The 18729-nt window shown below is 35.3% G+C and overlaps 1 protein-coding gene across 1 annotated transcript in view; it reads left to right on the forward strand.

Moving 5' to 3' along the window:
* Positions 1 to 1607: 1607 nt before the first annotated feature.
* LOC134538427 (menin) overlaps positions 1608 to 18729 on the forward strand; it is a 41008-nt gene continuing 23886 nt past the window's right edge. Inside the window, exons 1-3 of the mRNA XM_063379751.1 lie at positions 1608 to 2225; positions 2346 to 2498; positions 15955 to 16197. Of these exons, the coding sequence (XP_063235821.1) occupies positions 1805 to 2225; positions 2346 to 2498; positions 15955 to 16197 (817 nt within the window). The 5' untranslated portion in view covers positions 1608 to 1804. The remainder of the gene's footprint in view (positions 2226 to 2345; positions 2499 to 15954; positions 16198 to 18729) is intronic.

Consider the following 18729-nt stretch of genomic DNA (forward strand, 5'->3'; position numbering starts at 1 on the left):
CTGTCCTGGCCGTAATGGTTGTCCCGAATTGAATAGTCACACGCGCAGGCACTTTCTCAGTGGCGGCTCACGATTTTACTACGTGTGAAGGACATACTCTTGCACATGATGCGACAGTTACAGAATAAACCCTAACATGACATATTACACCCTGACGAATAAAACATTTCACTATTACACATTACGTATTACACTGGGCTAATGACACGTAGGCCCGTAACTCCGACGACCCTACCTGTCTCTTAGACTTGTCCCAGATATTGACTCGTTAGAAAGTTTTGTGGCACGATACCGCGCGGCGGTTACAGAATAAACCCTAACATGACATATTGTACCCTGACGAATAAAACACTTCACTATTACACATTACGTATTACACTGGGCTGACACGTAGGCCCGTAACTCCGGCGACTCTACCTGACTCTTAGACTCTTAGACTTGTCCCAGATATTGACTCGTTAGTAAGTTTGGTGGCACGTGTCGCCTGAAACTATTTAGCCGGTCGGCTAGGTTGTTGCGTGAAGCGCCGATGTAACTTCTCGTAGATTCCCCACAGTACTTACGTATAATGCTGAACACTCGTCTTGGAGCACTGAATAATTTAAGTGAAATACCACATGGTAAATTGAGGCCGACCATGGAACTGTACGAAAAGTTTGAGAAAAATTACGACTATTGAAACTACATGTCGGTGAAAACAAAAGTTGCTGGTCCCGTGTTGCGCGGAGGCTGCTGGCCTCTCAGAGCTCCGGAAGGATACTCCTGCTCTCACCGCGCGTGACCCCCTCCCCTGCCAGCCCTCCCACGGAAACGTGTGATTTTCGCGGGAAACTGAACCGGCCAGGTTCGGGACAAGGTGCACAGTGAAACATAATTTTGAAGGAATTAAACTCTTAATTGATAAAAATAATGTCTAATAAAATCCTGTGGAAAAAATACATATATTACATTTGTTGTAGTTCGGCGGAGGGATATGCCACACCCGGCCGGATCCTTCCGCCGACGTATCACTTGTTGCCTGGCGTTCGCCTCGTTGCACGCTCTACACTTTGGTGCGCGCTCGAGCGCGTTCGGTGCACACACCTTTGTGAGACGTTGATGAGGCATAGTGGTCTATGCGACATACAGGAGCATTGGCGGTCGGCGTCAGCTTGTGGCTACAAATGGCTACAGATACTGAACGCCGCCACTTGCCAGACACCAGTATGTAACAGGTGTTCTCAACCTACTCGTTACATTTTTTTTACAATAATGAACTATGTTTTTTTCATCGTGAAACCCACTGCACCATCTAATAGGAAGGCAACTCAGCTCGCCTGTAGGTTAGGTGACCAGCGAAGCTTAAGCAAAGTGAAATTAGAAGATTCTCGTACCAGCCAAGCGTTTCGAAAAAAAAAATTAATACAATACTCCTTTTTTTTTTGTTGTCGCAATTTTTTAAAACTTTTTTTAATTTCCATTATTACAAATGTTCGATGATGGACATGCAGTGTTATTAGTGTTTGTATGTAGTATCGGAAGTAAATAAATGGAAAAAAATTCGAATCAGTACATGTTAACCAACGTTTGATTATTGTTGTTGTCCAATTATTGTGTGTAATTATTAGATATAGAGATATTTTGTAATTTCAAGTAAGGAATTTACATAAATTATCATTTTTAAAATAATTGTTTTAGAAAAACTACTAAGTGTAATCTGGTTTTTTACAAATGCTATGTTTGCTTGCTGGCTATCCTGTACCTATTACAATTCAATAATGGCAGATTGTAACCGCTAACCAACAAAATGTAGCTGTTTCTCGTCATGGCGGGTTTTACAGAAATTGATCGACAATTATTTCCTTTGGAAGATGTTGCTTCCATAAAGAAGTTATTTAAACAGCAGTTGGAAGGTACCACTGAACCTGATCTTGCATGGTTGTCGATTATTGTTGGCGCCGTTGAAAATTCACTGACATGCAACAGAACAGTCACCGTGCAAGATAAAGAAAACAATGTTGAAGGATGTGCTAAAATACCCGCTGTCGAATATCACATCTCACAAGCGCTCTACGCGAAATTTCACGCCTTGATAAAAGGTTCTGTAGATTTGACGCAATTTGGCACTGGCAAATACGCCAGTAGGGAACTCGTAAAAAAGGTTTCTGACGTGGTTTGGAACTCCCTGACAAGGAGTTATTATAAGGACCGAGCACATTTGCAAAGTCTGTATAGCTACCTAACAGGTATGGAATAAATTTTTTTTTTTTAGTATTTAATTTTTTTTTTAAACTGTTACAGGTAAACTAGGAATACACCTAAGGGACATTGGTTTGTGACTCCGAGTTTCCATTTTTTTTTTCCAGGCAACAAACTGGATTGTTTTGGTGTGGCATTTGCCGTGGTAGCAGGCTGTCAAGTTCTTGGATATGAAGACGTTCACTTAGCTCTCTCTGAAGATCATGCCTGGGTTGTGTTTGGAGAAGGTGGCATGCAGACTGCAGAAGTTACGTGGCATGGTAATATATTTGTTTAAATAAATTTTGCTAATGGAATAATTCTGAAAATTGAATTTTGTTAGTATAACTAATGATGTTTAACTATCTTATGAAAGTATGTAGCAAGTACTACCTAATGTTTGATTATCCCAGAAAAGGATGTTTTCAAATTCTAACTGAATTCTGAGAAATCTCGGTCATGGGGATGCAGATGAAGTCGAAGGATATTGTTTGTGAAAATCGTTAAAATGAGATAAATTTAATCCAGAAAATAATAAACTGGCTCTAAGATATGTTGATATTAAATTGTTAATAAACCACCCAATTTTCCTGAACTTAAAAAATGTTAGCAACCATCAAACTTTCTATGATCCATCCGGGGTATAAAAAAAACTTCTGTAGAGAGAATTCATATGTATTATGTTATATTTTTACAGTGTTTGAAAGGGTTCTGAACTAACCTAATCAATCATTCACTGATGTTATGATTATATATTTTACCAACCAGTCTCTTTGGGAAAACTACATTTCAATATAATGAATGCCGTTCGTAAAAAATTCACACTACAGACTGCAATAAAAAGCAACACATACCAATTCCTAAGTTTAGAGCAGACATTAACATTCTGGAAAAATGTGCGTTGCTACATGATTTTGTTACAATATTACAATAAATATGAAATACTAACACAAATTCATGCCATTTTGTGAATCCTGAGTGGTGGGAATTTCTGAACAAAACATGCAAGATTTCAACGAAGGCAATATGTTAGTTTAGTACAGCTTTTTAGTTCAAAAAATATAAAGGTATGGTCCCTTCCGGCAGAAAGCATGAGATTTGTGATGCATGTAGCCTATATATATGTGCTGTAATGTAGAAGTAGAAACACGTCGGGAACTGAATTCTCCCCCCCCCCCCCCCCCCCCCCTTCCCTGCACTATTGGGTCCCCAATCGTGATTTTTTCAATATTTAATGAAAATGGTTAAATCTACAATAAAATTTCCGAGAACCAATATGTTCTACATTAAATTATCTAAAGAAAAGTTCTTAGATGTATGTTGATAGGATTTATGGTTTTCAAAATATGACTGCATTTGTTACAATTTTTTTGCAACAATGCACACCATTTCCTTAATAAGACGAAAATATACGCAACTGTAAGTAAATGGCCACGCATTCAAAGAATATCATTGGCGATGGATAACTCACTGTTGGATAATGAATTACAATCTGTAGATACTCACATAATTGTTGGAGAAGTTGCTGAAGAAGGTATGCGATCATTAACAAGTCTTGGAAATACCCAATACACTGAATTTGTGGAGCACCAAATCATTTTAAGGGATGTTTCTATCTTCAATCCTATCAAGAGAAACAATGTCAACATATTTGGCGGTAAAGCTTCTTGTAAGTCAAAACAGACCACAAAACTTGCAATGGCAAAAAGTGACGTCATATTTTCCAAACTATATATCGCCTGTCAGCATAGGCAAGGGGATATGGATGATTTTTTTAAACACGAAAACCAACCATTTCCTCCGTCCCTCTCGGAAACAGGACATATAAGACCTGTGGCGAAATCTGAACTTATAAAATGTTTAGAAAACAAAAATGAAGATGAAAAAGATGAAAATGAAAGTTGTATAAACGAGACAGATAGCCAAGAACCCATAGACTGCACTGCATCATTTCTGGATGGGTCTGCTGTCGTTCAAATGATAAGGCCGGGCACAAACATTACATTTAAAGATTACAGCAAATCTTTTATTAGGTACGTTACGAACCAGAAGGGAAATCGAGTAGATGTAGTTTTTGATGTCTATCATGACGACAGTCTCAAGAATTTTACACGAGAGAAGCGAGGAACAGGTGTTCGTCAAAGGGTCACATCAGCAGGTAAACTTCCAACAAACTGGCAAAAATTTCTTCGTTCATCGGAGAACAAAGTTGAACTATTCAACTTCTTAGCTGACGGACTCCAGCAGGTGCAACATGAGAAAATGATTGTTGCTACCAAAGGGGAGGAAGTTTTAAGTAATGGTGCCACAGATATGTCTTTCCTGAAGTCGATACAAGAAGAAGCTGATTCCAGACTCTTCCTCCATGTCTTACATGCTGTGCAGCATGGTCACACTAGCATTATAATCAGAACTGTGGATACAGATGTAGTCATTATTGCAGTTTCCCTATACGGTGTGCTTCAAAAAATGAAGTTAAAGGAACTTTGGACATCGTTCGGTGTTGGAAAAGCTTCCCGTGTTATTGCTGTCCACCATCTCGTGAATACACTTGGTCCAGACAGATGCAGTGGCACGTTGTTCTTCCATGCATTTACAGGCTGTGATACTGTATCGGGATTCAGTGGAAAGGAAAAGAAGTCGTTCTTGAAAACATGAAATTCCTTCCCTGAAGTCTATAAAGTATTTCAGGTATTGTCACAGCCTGTAAATGCAATTGAACCCCATCAGTTGGATCTTTTGGCGAGATATGTTATCCTTACATATGATAACACAAGCGACGCAGAAGACATCGATCAAGCAAGAAAGTTCTTATTCATCAGGGGACGGGCTAGGGATAGGCTGCCACCTACATTTGGTGCTCTTCTACAGCACACAAAACGAGCTTGTTTGCAAGCGGGACTGATCTGGGGTCAGAGCTTGATAGCAAACCCTGAATATCCTAACTTCGAGGATTGGGGATGGAAGAAAGAAGATGGTGTTTGGACTCCATTATGGAGTACGAAAAAAGAAACCTCAGCATCTGTGAAAGCGTTGACGAAGTGTTCCTGTCGCAGCTGCATTACAGGTCGATGTCTATGTAAGAAGTCAGGGCTTCCCTGCACTGGCCTCTCAAAGACTGTCCTGTAGATAATTTAGAGCAGAACATATTGATCTTTGACAGTTGTATCGTAGCTTTAACCATTTTAATTTAATATTTAAAACCCTTGTTTGAGGACACAGTGTGCGATTGGGTGGAAGGGGGGGGGGAATCAGTTCTTGACGTGTTTCTACTTCTACATTAAAGAACATATATATAAGCTACTATATTCTTTGCATGCGCGGCCATTTACTTACAGTTGCGTATATTTTCGTCTTATTAAGGAAATGGTGTGCATTGTTGCAAAAAAATTGGAACAAATGCAGTCATATTTTGAAAACCATAAATCCTATCAACATACATCCAAGAACTTTTCTTTAGATAATTTAATGTAGAACATATTGGTTTTGGGAAATTTTATTGTAGCTTTAACCATTTTCATTAAATATTGAAAAAAATCACGATTTGGGACCCAATAGAGGGAGGAAGGAGGGTAAGAATTCAGTTCCTGACGTGTTTCTACTTCTACATTAAAGAACATATATATAAGCTACATGCATGCCAAGTTTCAAGCTTTCTGCCGGATGGGACCGTATTTCAAGAACTAGAACTAGAACACAAACTACTAAGGCATGTTGAGAATGAAAATGTAACTGGCCAAACTCCTTGTATGTAAGTTTTTTAAATAGAAAAATTCTTATTTTTTTTTTGAATTTTTTTTTCCTAAATTAAATTCCTGAATCATTATAAAAAAATTACCCAAACCTTCAACAACACACAAGCATGAAAAAAAAAAATTCTTATTTATCCACAACAGTATCAATTTTGATGAACTTGGCTCCGAAGTTTGGGCTCCAAATTTTCAAATTAAAATATATTAGTTTTACAATCCAAATCAAGGGAAAACAATCAAATAATAGTAATGAAAAGTATGTGAATATTTAAATTTTAACACATATGTATATAGCATAATAAATACAATACATTTAAACAAATAGCGATCCAGATCTAATAAACACACTAAATATAATGATGATTATTTTATTTATTTGAAACCATTTGGTGCACTTTGTTCATTTTAGAACATAACATAATAAAACAATCCTGAATAATATATTTTTGTCTACGCAGTGATGATTACAATGTTAAAACATAAATAAACCAACATAATTAATGAAGACTTTTTACAGGTTAAAAAAAACCACTTGTAATATTTTAATACCTCTTTGTCAAATGACATATTACCTTATTGTTCAGAATACAGGCCTACTTCTTTTTGCTGATTTTAGCAATCTTAAAATAATATTGCAGCCTCGAAGGAAAAAGGAAACTATATTAATGAAATTGTTAGAAGTTTCTCGAAGGATTAAAAAAATAAGAATTATTTGATGGTAAAAGTTAATTAATGGTTAAATGGCATCATGTTTTTATGTCAAGTTAAAAAATTATTACAGGAAAAGGATTTTTATCTGGCAACTTTGTGCCCACAGCCATAGTGGATTAATGATTTTGCTGGATTATCAAACGCCAATATAGTTTTAACGGGAATACCAGATGTGAAAATGTGAAGTGTAACCTGCTAGAAATCACGAAAAACTGCATTGAAATGCAAACGGCCAGTAGTGATAAACTCTGAACTAAATGTAAACTCAGGCAGCGCTGTAACGTGAACTGCAGCCAAGGTTAACTGCCGTAATCCACCTAAACAAATATGAGCCAAAGCGGCTTGATTGGTGCCTTTTAAAAGAATGAGCTGAAACTTAAAATGCCTGATTAAATACCTCTCACTGTACTTATGTTTCTTTATTATCTTACAAATGGACTTTTGTCGATTCCAACTGGATTCTTAGAAAATTGGCAGTGAGTAGAAAGGGCTGTGATGACCAAGAATATTGTAGATTAAAAATCTTTAAAAATTGGATGGTATTGAGGAAAAAGTGCTTGAAATCGCTAATAGAAACTCTTCACACAATGAAATAACTTAACAGTGGAAAAGAACTCAGATATAAATGTGTTAAAGCTGCTGCAGGTAGGCTGAATTGGCAGCTGCTTGCTCTCTGGAAAGAAAAATGTAACATATTTGTGAGATGAATATACTGTATTCCCACTTGACTTTTTTTTATAAACTTATTGAAAGGTAGAATTATACTATAGTCTTTGTGTGAGAATCACAGCTTACTACAGAATTTCACACAAAAAAATACACAATGGTAAATCTGAATTATTGCTGTTTTTCCCTAAAAACAAAATTCCAAATATAGTGCTTTTTAACACTGCAGATGTTATTTGATTTTTCTTGAAAAGCACATTTTGAAATTCTAACTGGTATCTAAAACACCTGGTAGTGTGGATAGTGATGAAGTCCTGCAAAATTGTGGCATAGAAGCCGTTAAAAACAAAACAAATATTGATTTGAAAATTGTTTTAAACACATAAATTAAAAGGAATTAAATAATTTTCCATAGTATTGACTTATTTTTCACTTGCTGAACCATGAGTTTTTGCTGACTTCAATGCTACTCTCAACTACCAAGTTTTTTAGAATCCAGTTGGGATAAAAAAAAACCTGATTTTGAGGCTGTTGTTTTTCTTGCAACATATCCTATTTTAAATATAGCTGTTCTAACCTAGCCATATCCAACTTTTAACATTTTTACTACCTCAATGTGTGTAAACTCGAGCTCAAAAATTTAAATACTTCATTATAGAAATTTTTTATTTTTTACTTAGGTTGGAAAATTAAATTTCACAAAAAGAAAATGCAAAAACACTGAAGAAACTAACCTTTATCACAGTAAATATCAAAGACCATTTGCAAAAAATTAACATTACACAAAAAAATTTAATTTCCTTTCACACAATATTGCATTGTAATATCTCCCAACTTTTAGAAACTGTACACAACATAATAATAGCTGCTTAAATTGCAAATCCTCATGTAGCTATACATTCACAATTGAGATGTAAATTCATCAATTTATACAACACAAATGAACTAACAGAAACAGTAATCAATAACAAAAATATATATATGTACCTGTTAAAAAACAAATAATTCCACATTAAAATATATAACTCGAAAAACTTGGGAAAAAAAAATCACTTTTTCATTACTTTCAATTATATAATTATAATTTATAACCAATAATGTTAAACTGGCAAAAATTTCTCTAAATCTTTACCACTTTTGGCATAAATGCTTTCAATAAAAACTCCACAATGATACACCATTTTTAATATGGCACAAATTAATCAAAAACATTTTTTTTCCTTTAAAATATCACCTGGAAATATTGCAATGCTATATCAAAAAATCTTGAGGTTTAAATTTTTATTCGTTATTACCGTTATAATATAAGAAACATGAAAACAATGAAAATGAAACACCAAAAATTCACCAATCTCAGAGGCAGCACACACAAATACTCACGGCATGTGCACAAGTTAACGTTGGTTGGAAGAGATTTGCGTTGCACTGTGAATTCTATTACACATCCCTTCATGAGTACTGTAATTACTGTAATATATTGAATTTGTGAGACACTGTTCATGTTTTTCTCTGAACTTGAATACAATTTTAAAACAATTTTATTTTCTTGCTTACCTCATAGATGCTCAAATACGTTGAACAATATTCCTTAAAATTTGTCTTTATTGTTGCCTATATTATAATGATTCGTATTATTTTTTTTTCATAGCACCAATCACTTCACCACTCAACAGTTTTGTTTGTGCTCTCTAAGGTACGTGTGTGTTACATAATCTTCAAAAAAATTATCTCGTATATTTTAAACTCCATGTCCCAATGACCACAACTCCATGAAATACACACAGAAAACTACCTTACTGTAATGTATGAAATATGACTCAGTATTTATACTTTGACTTGCACCAATCTAAAGAACACAATATTCTTTGGACCTCAATTACTTTTCTTTGCAAACCTTTGTGATTTCATATTCTGAAGTGATGTTGTCATCTTGTTTACGAAACATACTATTACATCATTTCTTCAATATGGCAGCAGTATTCACAACATACGCTAGACCCGTTACTTTATTGTGTTTAAAATTAGAATGATTGAATCAGATTTTCACTAAATCCACTCTTAAATAAGTTAGAATATGTCAGAAGTGCAAACATTTCTTGGAACTTTTTTTTATAAAATGGTAATTGAGTATCTTTTGTAAATGGTTGATTTCAAATGTAGTGGCATTCAACATTATTAGCGAATTTTTTTTGGTACCACTGCATCATTGAAATTAAGATTATAAATAAGTAGTTCAACAAGTTTAAAACTTAATTTTGGATATTTAAAAAAAAAAAAAAAAAAAAGCAGAATGACTTGCTCAGGGACAAAGTGTTGCTTCTGAAATGAGACTTCTGGTCAAACTCAATGTGAACAGGTGCTTATTGTCCTGGGGAAATAAAGATGACTCTAACTTGGACCATCTTGTAATAACTATGTACTCGGCCATTCATTTTTCTTATATTCTCATAGAATCGCAGAATTGTTTCGCGCAGTTATACATTCCATGGTTACACGCAGATGCTTAAGGTGACGGAACCTCTCTGCTCATTAAGGTAGGGTTCGTGTGCACCATGTTGATTTTTTTTTTCATTTTCTTTATTACTTTTATTCAAGAGCTAATGCTGTGAGTTTAACACTATAACTCTCTTGCATTTGTTCTGCCACAAATATTTTCAACAGATATTTAACAAGTGTGATATAATTGCTGTAAAAAGTTGCACAAATGTTTGTAATTGTGCTCACTTGTGCAGCTTTTTCCAGCAATTATATCACACTTAGTAAATATCTGTTGGAAATATTTGTGACAGAACAACAAATGCAAGATAGGTGCAGCAAATCTTCGTTTATCAGACCTTCGTTGTTCCGGAGCTCCGGATAATCCGGTCCATATTTGTAGAAAATTTATTTTTATGTTCACATAAAAATTTTTTTAACCATGTTATCAAGAACGTAACTATAATTAAGCCAAATATTAATGTTTGAGTTAGATTCAATGTACAGTTCCTGCATAAATTGTATAATTATGGTAATAAAATGCTTTTTTGTTGAGTTTAAGAAAGCGCACCAGCTGACAAACATCATGGAGCCTCCTGTTGAACTGTTATTGATAAAGCGTTTACATTCAAATGCCATAAATGTTTGAAACAGAAGAAAGTGGACAAATTCTTTATTAAGAAATAATGTGAAAAGTTATTTTAATATATTTTTTTAAGGTCTTGTTAATTATATAGGGCATGTACACTATGTATTTTTGTTACAAAACTTTGTTTTTTTTCATAGTAATAAACTGTAAGTCTTCTTATTTAATAATATTGATTTGTTAATTACCCACATTACCTGAATTATCCGGATTTTCGATTGTCCGGATTGCCTTTGGTCCCAGATAGTCCAGATAAACAAGGTTTAACTGTATAGTATTAAATTCACAAATGGCTCTTAACTACAAAAACATTCATTATGTTGCTACCTTCATAAGTTATTTGTATGGAATCATTAATAAATTAACTGGTAGTAAGTAAGTTGATAGTCCCTATAGTGGAGTAGGATAGCTGAAAAAACTTCACAACTGGCAACCTTTGGATTCAGATAGTACATGGGTAGACGAGTCTAAAAAGCCTGCGACACAAATTTTCTTCGCCCTCTAGCGGTGTTAATGACGTAATCAATATGGCCACCAAAGTTTTCTGACAAGCTTCTACGTTTCCTTATATAACTCTGGTTTTTATTTTGATATTAATCTAAATTAAAGTGATTATTGATCAGTAGAAAATGCGCTTTCCAACGGCATATTTGACACCATTGTTTAGGTTCATAAATCTTAAATATTATTTATTTTGTTAAAATTTTGTATTTCATTTTTTATTTTTTAGAAATACTTTGCCAAATAACCTGGAATCTGTTACATTTAGCTGAAAACTTTCCCTATACGTTTTTGTTTGTCAGAAAATTATCTTGTAAACGGTATACATGACTTCTATTTTATCAAAAACAGTTGCTGAAAATTCGTCAAAACAATGTAGTGTTGCACAGCGAGTCGTTATGGCAAAATGTAATTTATAATGGTTCCGAAAAGTAATAGAACATTTTTGTAACTGTTTATGAGGGAAATGTAATAATTATAATTTTTATGTTTATGTAAATATATACTAGCTTTTTAGGGGGTATTTTTTGAAAACCCTAGGCTCCCTGCCTAGCGTATCGTTTGCTGCATTTCATGCACAAAATGAACTTGGTGTTAGAAAAATAAGATCTAATGCATCATTACTTCCACTTTTAAATGACGAAATTGTGTGCCAGCAATGGTACGTCATATGATGAATATCATAGTAATGGCTACAGCAAAATTAAATGGAAATCAAACACCCGTGATTACATGTGACCAACCAGTATATGCTATTGAGAAGCAACTGCAATGGAAATTTCCTGACAAGTATGGTGAAGATCGCATCATACTCATGATGGGTGGCTTTCACATAGAAATGATGGTCATTAACTTTCTTGGCAAGTCGTTAACTGGAAGTGGATGGAATGAATTAGTAACAACCGTTGGTATTGCAAGTTCTGGTGTTGCAGAATCTTGCCTTTGATCTTCGCATGTAAAAAGATCTCGGTATGCACACGAAGTTTCTTTAACTGCCTTGCATTGTCCACAGGTAAAAGCATTCAACAAATCATGTGAAACAAATTACAGCATCAGCAGCGAAGGCATTGAACTATGGATTTTGTTTAAAACATATGAACGTCCTCAGTTCCAATACTGGAACACAGTCATCAAACTGGAGTCTCTTCTAGTGCAACTTGTATTGAGTTTTCGTACATCTAACTTTACAATGTACGTCGATACTTTGGCTCAGTTATGTCTGTGGACATTTACGATGGAAGCAGTCCACTATTCTTGTTGGTTGACAGTATTTGTACACACTCTACAGGACCTTCCAGAAAAACATCCAGATATATATGTATGCTGAATTTATTTGTGGCAACTTTACCAGCATCAAAACTGCTACACCGTTTTCTGCAATATCTGACAATCAGCTTCATAAACACAATAACAAAGTTATAAAGGGTGGAGGTGGAGCTATTAGAATCCTCGATAGTGAAAATGCTCTGCTTAAATGGATGGTAGCAGGCCCTAGGATCAGTTCTGTAATTGAGGAAATTGAAGAGAAATCAAATTAAAAAGATGAGAAAAATGTGGACGCAAAGCATCATGAAGATAACAATGCATTTGAGAAAAGATTCATGACACATGCCAAATAAATGATTAACTTCTTGACAAAACAAGGAAATCCGTTTGAAGAAACCGATTTAGTGGCAATAGGGAGCTCCAAAATAATTCCAAATGTCGAAGCTGTCAAGTGTGTTAATGGAAGCATTTGCTGTAGGGCTAAAACAGGTTGATGAATATGTCGTGTCCCGCCTCGATCAAGTTAAAAATTCAATTCATAAAATTATTCCGTGAACCAATATTCACATTTTCAAGACTAAAACAAACAAAAAACAAAACAGTTAAGGCAAAATCCAAGATTGCTAACTTGCGTGAAGATTCAAACTTGTTTTGCGGATTGTATGTTGCATCTGAAGCAAGGAATGGCAACATTTATGATTTCTTTGTGCATGAAAACCAAATGTACCCACCATATATTTCAGATTATGGAAAACTCCGATAACCAACCAACAAGTCAGATATTATTTAAAAAAATTGTGACATTAGCTTTAATCACAGCCAACCAAATGTAACAGCGAAAATATTTGATGGAGCAGCCGTAATACATATGCTTAGTACTGTTATTGCTACAACATTTTCCGGATACTACGAACATGTTTTCAAACCATATTTCACTAATCAACTGAATAATAGTTCACGAATATATATTGTTTTCGACAGGTATACTAGTAGCAGTTTAAAGGCAGATACCTGAGAAACAAGAGGAAGTGGCATACGTATTAAAGTCTCAGACTCAACTGCAACTCCAAAAAAAATTTAAGGAATTCCTGTGTGTCAACGAAAACAAGACACAATTCTTCCAGTTGCTAGCTAAGAAAATGGTGGAAGATGAGTGCCCAGGAAAACATGTTGTCTGTACTTATGATGACGAGTCCTAACATCAACAACTATGGATGTAACAAGTATTTCTCCCGCCTCACATGAAGAAGGAGATGGCCGCCTACTTCTCCATGTACGAACTGTGGACTCAGATGTAGTGGTTATTTCAATATCACTGTTCCAACAAATACAAGATATTGATGAACTATGGATTGAGTATGGTTGTGGAAAATACAGAAAATTCATTCCAATTCATGAGATTTGTGTGAAACTCTTACCAAAATTTTGCAGAAATTTTTTGGCTTTTCATTCTCTAACTGGTTGCGACACAGTTTCCACTTTTTGTGGCGTTGGCAAGAAGACTGCTTGGAAGGTCTGGATGTCATTTCGCGAAATTGATTGCGTATGGCATCAGCTCTGTACAGGCACCTGTGAAATTGATGAAGAATGTCATAATCTGTTGCAGCGATTTATTATTCTACTATATTATCAAGCATCAGATCTTCAGAGCATCAATGACTGCAGACGAGTGGCAATCGAAAACATACCTCCTACAGCAGATGCTTTAAAACAACACATCAAACGAGCTACTCTCCAAGCAAGAATTTGGAACAACAGTCTCGTTGCACAATACGCAATACCCTCGCCAACCCAGTGGGGATGGATTGCAACTTCAGGAGGATCATACCGACCTGTGTGGAAAACTATACCAGAAGTGTCAAAACACTGGGTACAACTTACCTCCTGTACTTGCCGCAAGTGATGCACATCTTGTAAATGTGTTAAAATGGGAATACGATGTACGAAACTCTGTGAATGTGAAAGACAGTGCTCCGACAGTGATCGGTAATCTCAAGTGAATTTACAGAAATCATTAAGGTATTATTTCATATGATAGCAATATATTATTTTGTTTGGATATTATGGCTGACATTAGTGTGTTTGACAATGTAGAGGATATTATTGTATTTGGATGTTAAATTGTATCAATATTGTATTGTAGGTACATTCTTGTGTTTCTCATACTTGTACTTAATTTTAATGAAACTGATTTTAAAACTGCAATGAAAAATTCATAGCCCTAAAAAAGCTTGAATTTATTTAAATGTACACAAAAATTACAATAATTATATTTCATACATAAACAGTTATAAAGCTGCTCTATTACTATTCGAAACCCAATAAATTACATTTTGCCATAACGACTCGCTAAATTGTTTTGGCAAATTTTCAGCAACTGTTTTTGATAAAATAGAAGTCATGTATACTGTTCAAAAGATAATTTTCTGACAAACAAAAACTTATAGGGCAACTTTTCAGCTACATTTAACAGATTCTAGGTGATTTAGCAAAATGTTTCGAAAAATTAAAAAAATAAATAAAAAATTTAATAAAATTAAAAATATTTCAGGTGTTATGAAACTAAACAATGATATTGAATAAACAGTTTGAAAGCACATTTTATACTGATTAATAATCACTACAAATTGAGGGTAATATCAAAATAGTACAAACCCGAGTTATATAAGGAGATGTAGAAGCCTGTAACAAAACTTTGATGGCCATATTGATTACGTCATAAACACCAACAGAGTGCCAAGAAAAATTGTGTCCCGGAATTTTTAGACTCGTCTACCCATGTACTATCTGAATCAAAACGGGCACATTGGTTGCCAGACGTGAAATATTTTGGTATAATTTTAAGCTAACCTACCCCACTACTAATGTCATGTAGAATTTAGCATTTAAACTTCTTGTCGAGATTTGATTTCTTACATCTAGTGGCGACAGCTGAACCTGCATAGTGTTAAGTTATATTCATTTGCTGTGTACAAAAGTTACTTAAAAAATATTTTAATGCAAATAAAATAAAATTCCTGATATATAGGATAGTGTTTTGCTACAGTTAATATAGCATCCTTAGTTTAATTTTGTGCAAAATAACAGTTATGGACATTCTTAAATGTAAAAATTCATTTTAAAACTTTTTGAATTACTATCTTTTATCAAATAAAGGTTCATTAAAATTGTTATTGTTTTTTTTCAGCATGTCCACATTCTGTTAAGTCAGGACAAGTCAAGGCAGGGGAAGTTGGATTTGGTTTGGGAAAGAAATCCTGGAAAAATCATGAAAGTGCTCCAGTCTGCTATCACCAGACTGTAAAACCATTTGTTTTTTCAGATAGGTCTTAGTACGTAGTCATTCACACTATAAAAATGAATTACGCAAAGATATCCTGTTAGTTTTTTTTTGTACAAAATTAATGTATTATGAGTATTCTTACTGTTTTTTTAACTTTTTTTTTTCAGTCTTTCATAAAATTGTAAATAGGTAAATTATTTAGAACAATTAGGCAGGGAAATTTAAAGTTTTGGCCAAGGAAAAATCAGGGTAATTTTACTACAGATTTGTGTGGTCACCCAGATCTTTATTTATGGCATTGAAGACAGTAGTTTTATATGTTACTGTAAGAAATTTATGGTAAAAATAGAGTTTCCTATTGTGTGTAAAAATACGGATTGAGGTGTTAGTCTTAATGATGGATGAAGGTTGTGCCGAATGTGGAACATGACATGCAGGGAAGGGCAACGAGGACAAGCGCGGCCAGCCGGTGGCCTCGGGCGTCGGCTCGCGCTCGTGGCTGTACGTGAACGGCCAGCCCGTGGTGTGCGACCGGCGGATGGAGGTGGCGGCCCTGGTGTCCAGCATCAACCCCACCCTCGGCCAGAACGTGGAGGCGGCACAGGTGGCGCTACTGCAGCACGAGCTGCTGTGGCTCATGTACGACCTCGGCCACCTGGCGCGCTACCCCATGGCCCTGGGTAAGTCCTCTTGTGAACATACTGTGGATGGCAAAGGGGGGGGGGGGAGGAGAATTGGAATAATCCCCAGAGATAAAGGGCGTGTGGGTTCATGGACCTTCCCTAGTAAAAATTCGAAAAAAATAAGATCTTTCAAAACCCACCTGAAACTTAAATTTCAACGATGATGATAATTTAGCTTAAAAATGTTCAACATCCTTTTCCTATCAAATTACAGTTGGGTTGATGTTATAAATTCTAACGACCAAATTCCAGTAAAATCACTTCTAATGTGAAATCATTGAAACTCAATTGAAATCAAAATGTATTGACAAGTACTTTAAATAAATTTGCTAATAACATTTTTTATTTCTGCTTTTACCATTGCTGTCCATAATGTTCTACTTAAAAAGTAAACCGAAAAGGAAAAAAAAAATGCAGTTGTGTGGCTCCGCTAGACGCTGGGCCCTGGGTGGTCGCCCGGCTGGCCCCGCTTAGGAGCTGCCCCTTGTCCCCAACATCTCGCTGCATGCCTCGGGAATGTACAGAAGTACGGTAAAAGGTCTTCAATCCGGCATTCCATGGTTCAACACGCTCTGTGAAGTCCGCTGCCAATCAAGCTGCTTGCAATCAGAGTTTTGTATGTGGATTCAGTCTTCCAGGTTGAATTATTAGCATTATTAGTTAGCTCAGAGTTAATCTTTACTGTCATTTTTCATTTCAATACAGTTTTTCCAGTTTGCTAGTTGGTTACATTTCATATTTCATGGGTTTATTGCCGTTATGATTTTAAGAAGACCAATACTCTCAACTGCATTTTTTTTTTTTGCTTTCTGTACTTGCTTATAATCCTAGTATTGAATACCACTGTAATGTACATTAATTTTGTTTGGTATCCATTGCCACATCAGCGTTCAATAATCTGGCATAATCACTAATCCGGCATGGCTATGGTCCAGATTTTCCCTGATTAAATACCTTTTCATTATTTTGTTTAAGGCCATTTCACTCAGTCAGATGTTTATTGAATTTGAACTAAGATATTTAAAATATTGTGTCAGTGCTGTTCTAAGATTGTATTAAATAAAAATTGTGCATTTATATTGAAAGGCATTCACAAACTATTTGAAGTGCATGAAATATTTAAACGAACAAATTTTTAAGTCGCATGTTTTTAAGTTTTAAATTTTTATCTTTTTCATTAGATATGCCTTAAAAATAGAATAAGGTACTGGTGATGTTAAATATGACGAATAAAATATCAAATTAAAAAATTCTTAGACACGTTGGAAGAAAAATTCTTTAAATGAATGGGAGCATTCAGTTGTTTAAAAGACAATTTGGTCATGGTTATGACTTTCAGTCAGGGTTTGTACGCCTCCTAAACATCCTTAAGAATTTCTTAATTTGTCTTCAATTGAATAATAGCCCTTAAAAATCCTTAAATTTCACTAAGACTTTAAAAACTCCTTGATAAAGACCGTTAGCATGAAAGTAATGAATTAATGCTTCAATGGCTACTTTTATATTGCTCAATTAATATCAAACTTTTCAATGTTAACAGTACATCAAAGTCAGGTAGACTCTTGGACTGAAAATTTACTATTCATGCTATTTATGACTACAAATAAAAGCTAATAGTCCATTTACAAAAGTTACGCGAAATTTTATAAACCAAAGCATGTTGTTGAAATAAAAATAAATATCTTAAGTATATCTGGTTATGATTGAGGAAATCTCACCAAAGTGATTGGGCTTTTGAGCCGAGTGTCATCTTTAAACTTGGCGTGACATAGATTGACGGAATGCTTATGTACGGTTGGATACAGGTAGTTAAAACCACTTCCCGAATGAGACGTGTGGGAAAGGGAGCAAACTTGCTTGGCCTTTGGATGTGGAATTATTTATTAAAAACCCATGCAATCATCAGCATCGTATTGTCTGAATTATTCTGCTAAAGGAGGTCTGCTGCGGCTCTACCAGGCCTCCAGTGCTTCAACCCTGCTGAGTTAATGTGATCTCGCTAGATGGCTCTTCTGTTGAAACCTCTAGCTAGGCAAGTGCGTGCTGTCCTTGTTGGGAATATAGCTGGCAAGACCGAACGACCACACGTTCAATAGACCGGCCCTCTGTTTTGGCCACATTTCTGGCCACAATCTTGCGCTTCCTGCTGATGATGATGTTGAAGGTTGGCTTTGATGGACACATAGCTGGTGAAATTTTGGAGCTCGCCCCTTAGCTCGTAGCAGAGATGTAGCTAGGGCGAAGGATCGGACCTCCCCCTTCCATCCTTCCAGAGATTATTTTAGAAGGATATGTGTAATCCTGTGTGGGCTGCAATAATGTATTTACTTCCCAATACAGCCAGTCATGCCTTATGCATAGAAGCAACAGGAATTTGGTTTCCAAGTAGTCCATAATTATAATTTAATGCTGGTTTCGTTTGCACATGTGTTACTGTAAGCATGTTTTTTGTACCAATGTGTCATGAGTGTTTCGTGTATTCATAACATTAATAGTGTATGGTTTTTATTACATTTCATACTGGCCATG

This window comes from Bacillus rossius, chromosome 13, assembly GCF_032445375.1.
Source record: "Bacillus rossius redtenbacheri isolate Brsri chromosome 13, Brsri_v3, whole genome shotgun sequence".
Taxonomy (NCBI): Eukaryota; Metazoa; Arthropoda; class Insecta; order Phasmatodea; family Bacillidae; genus Bacillus; species Bacillus rossius.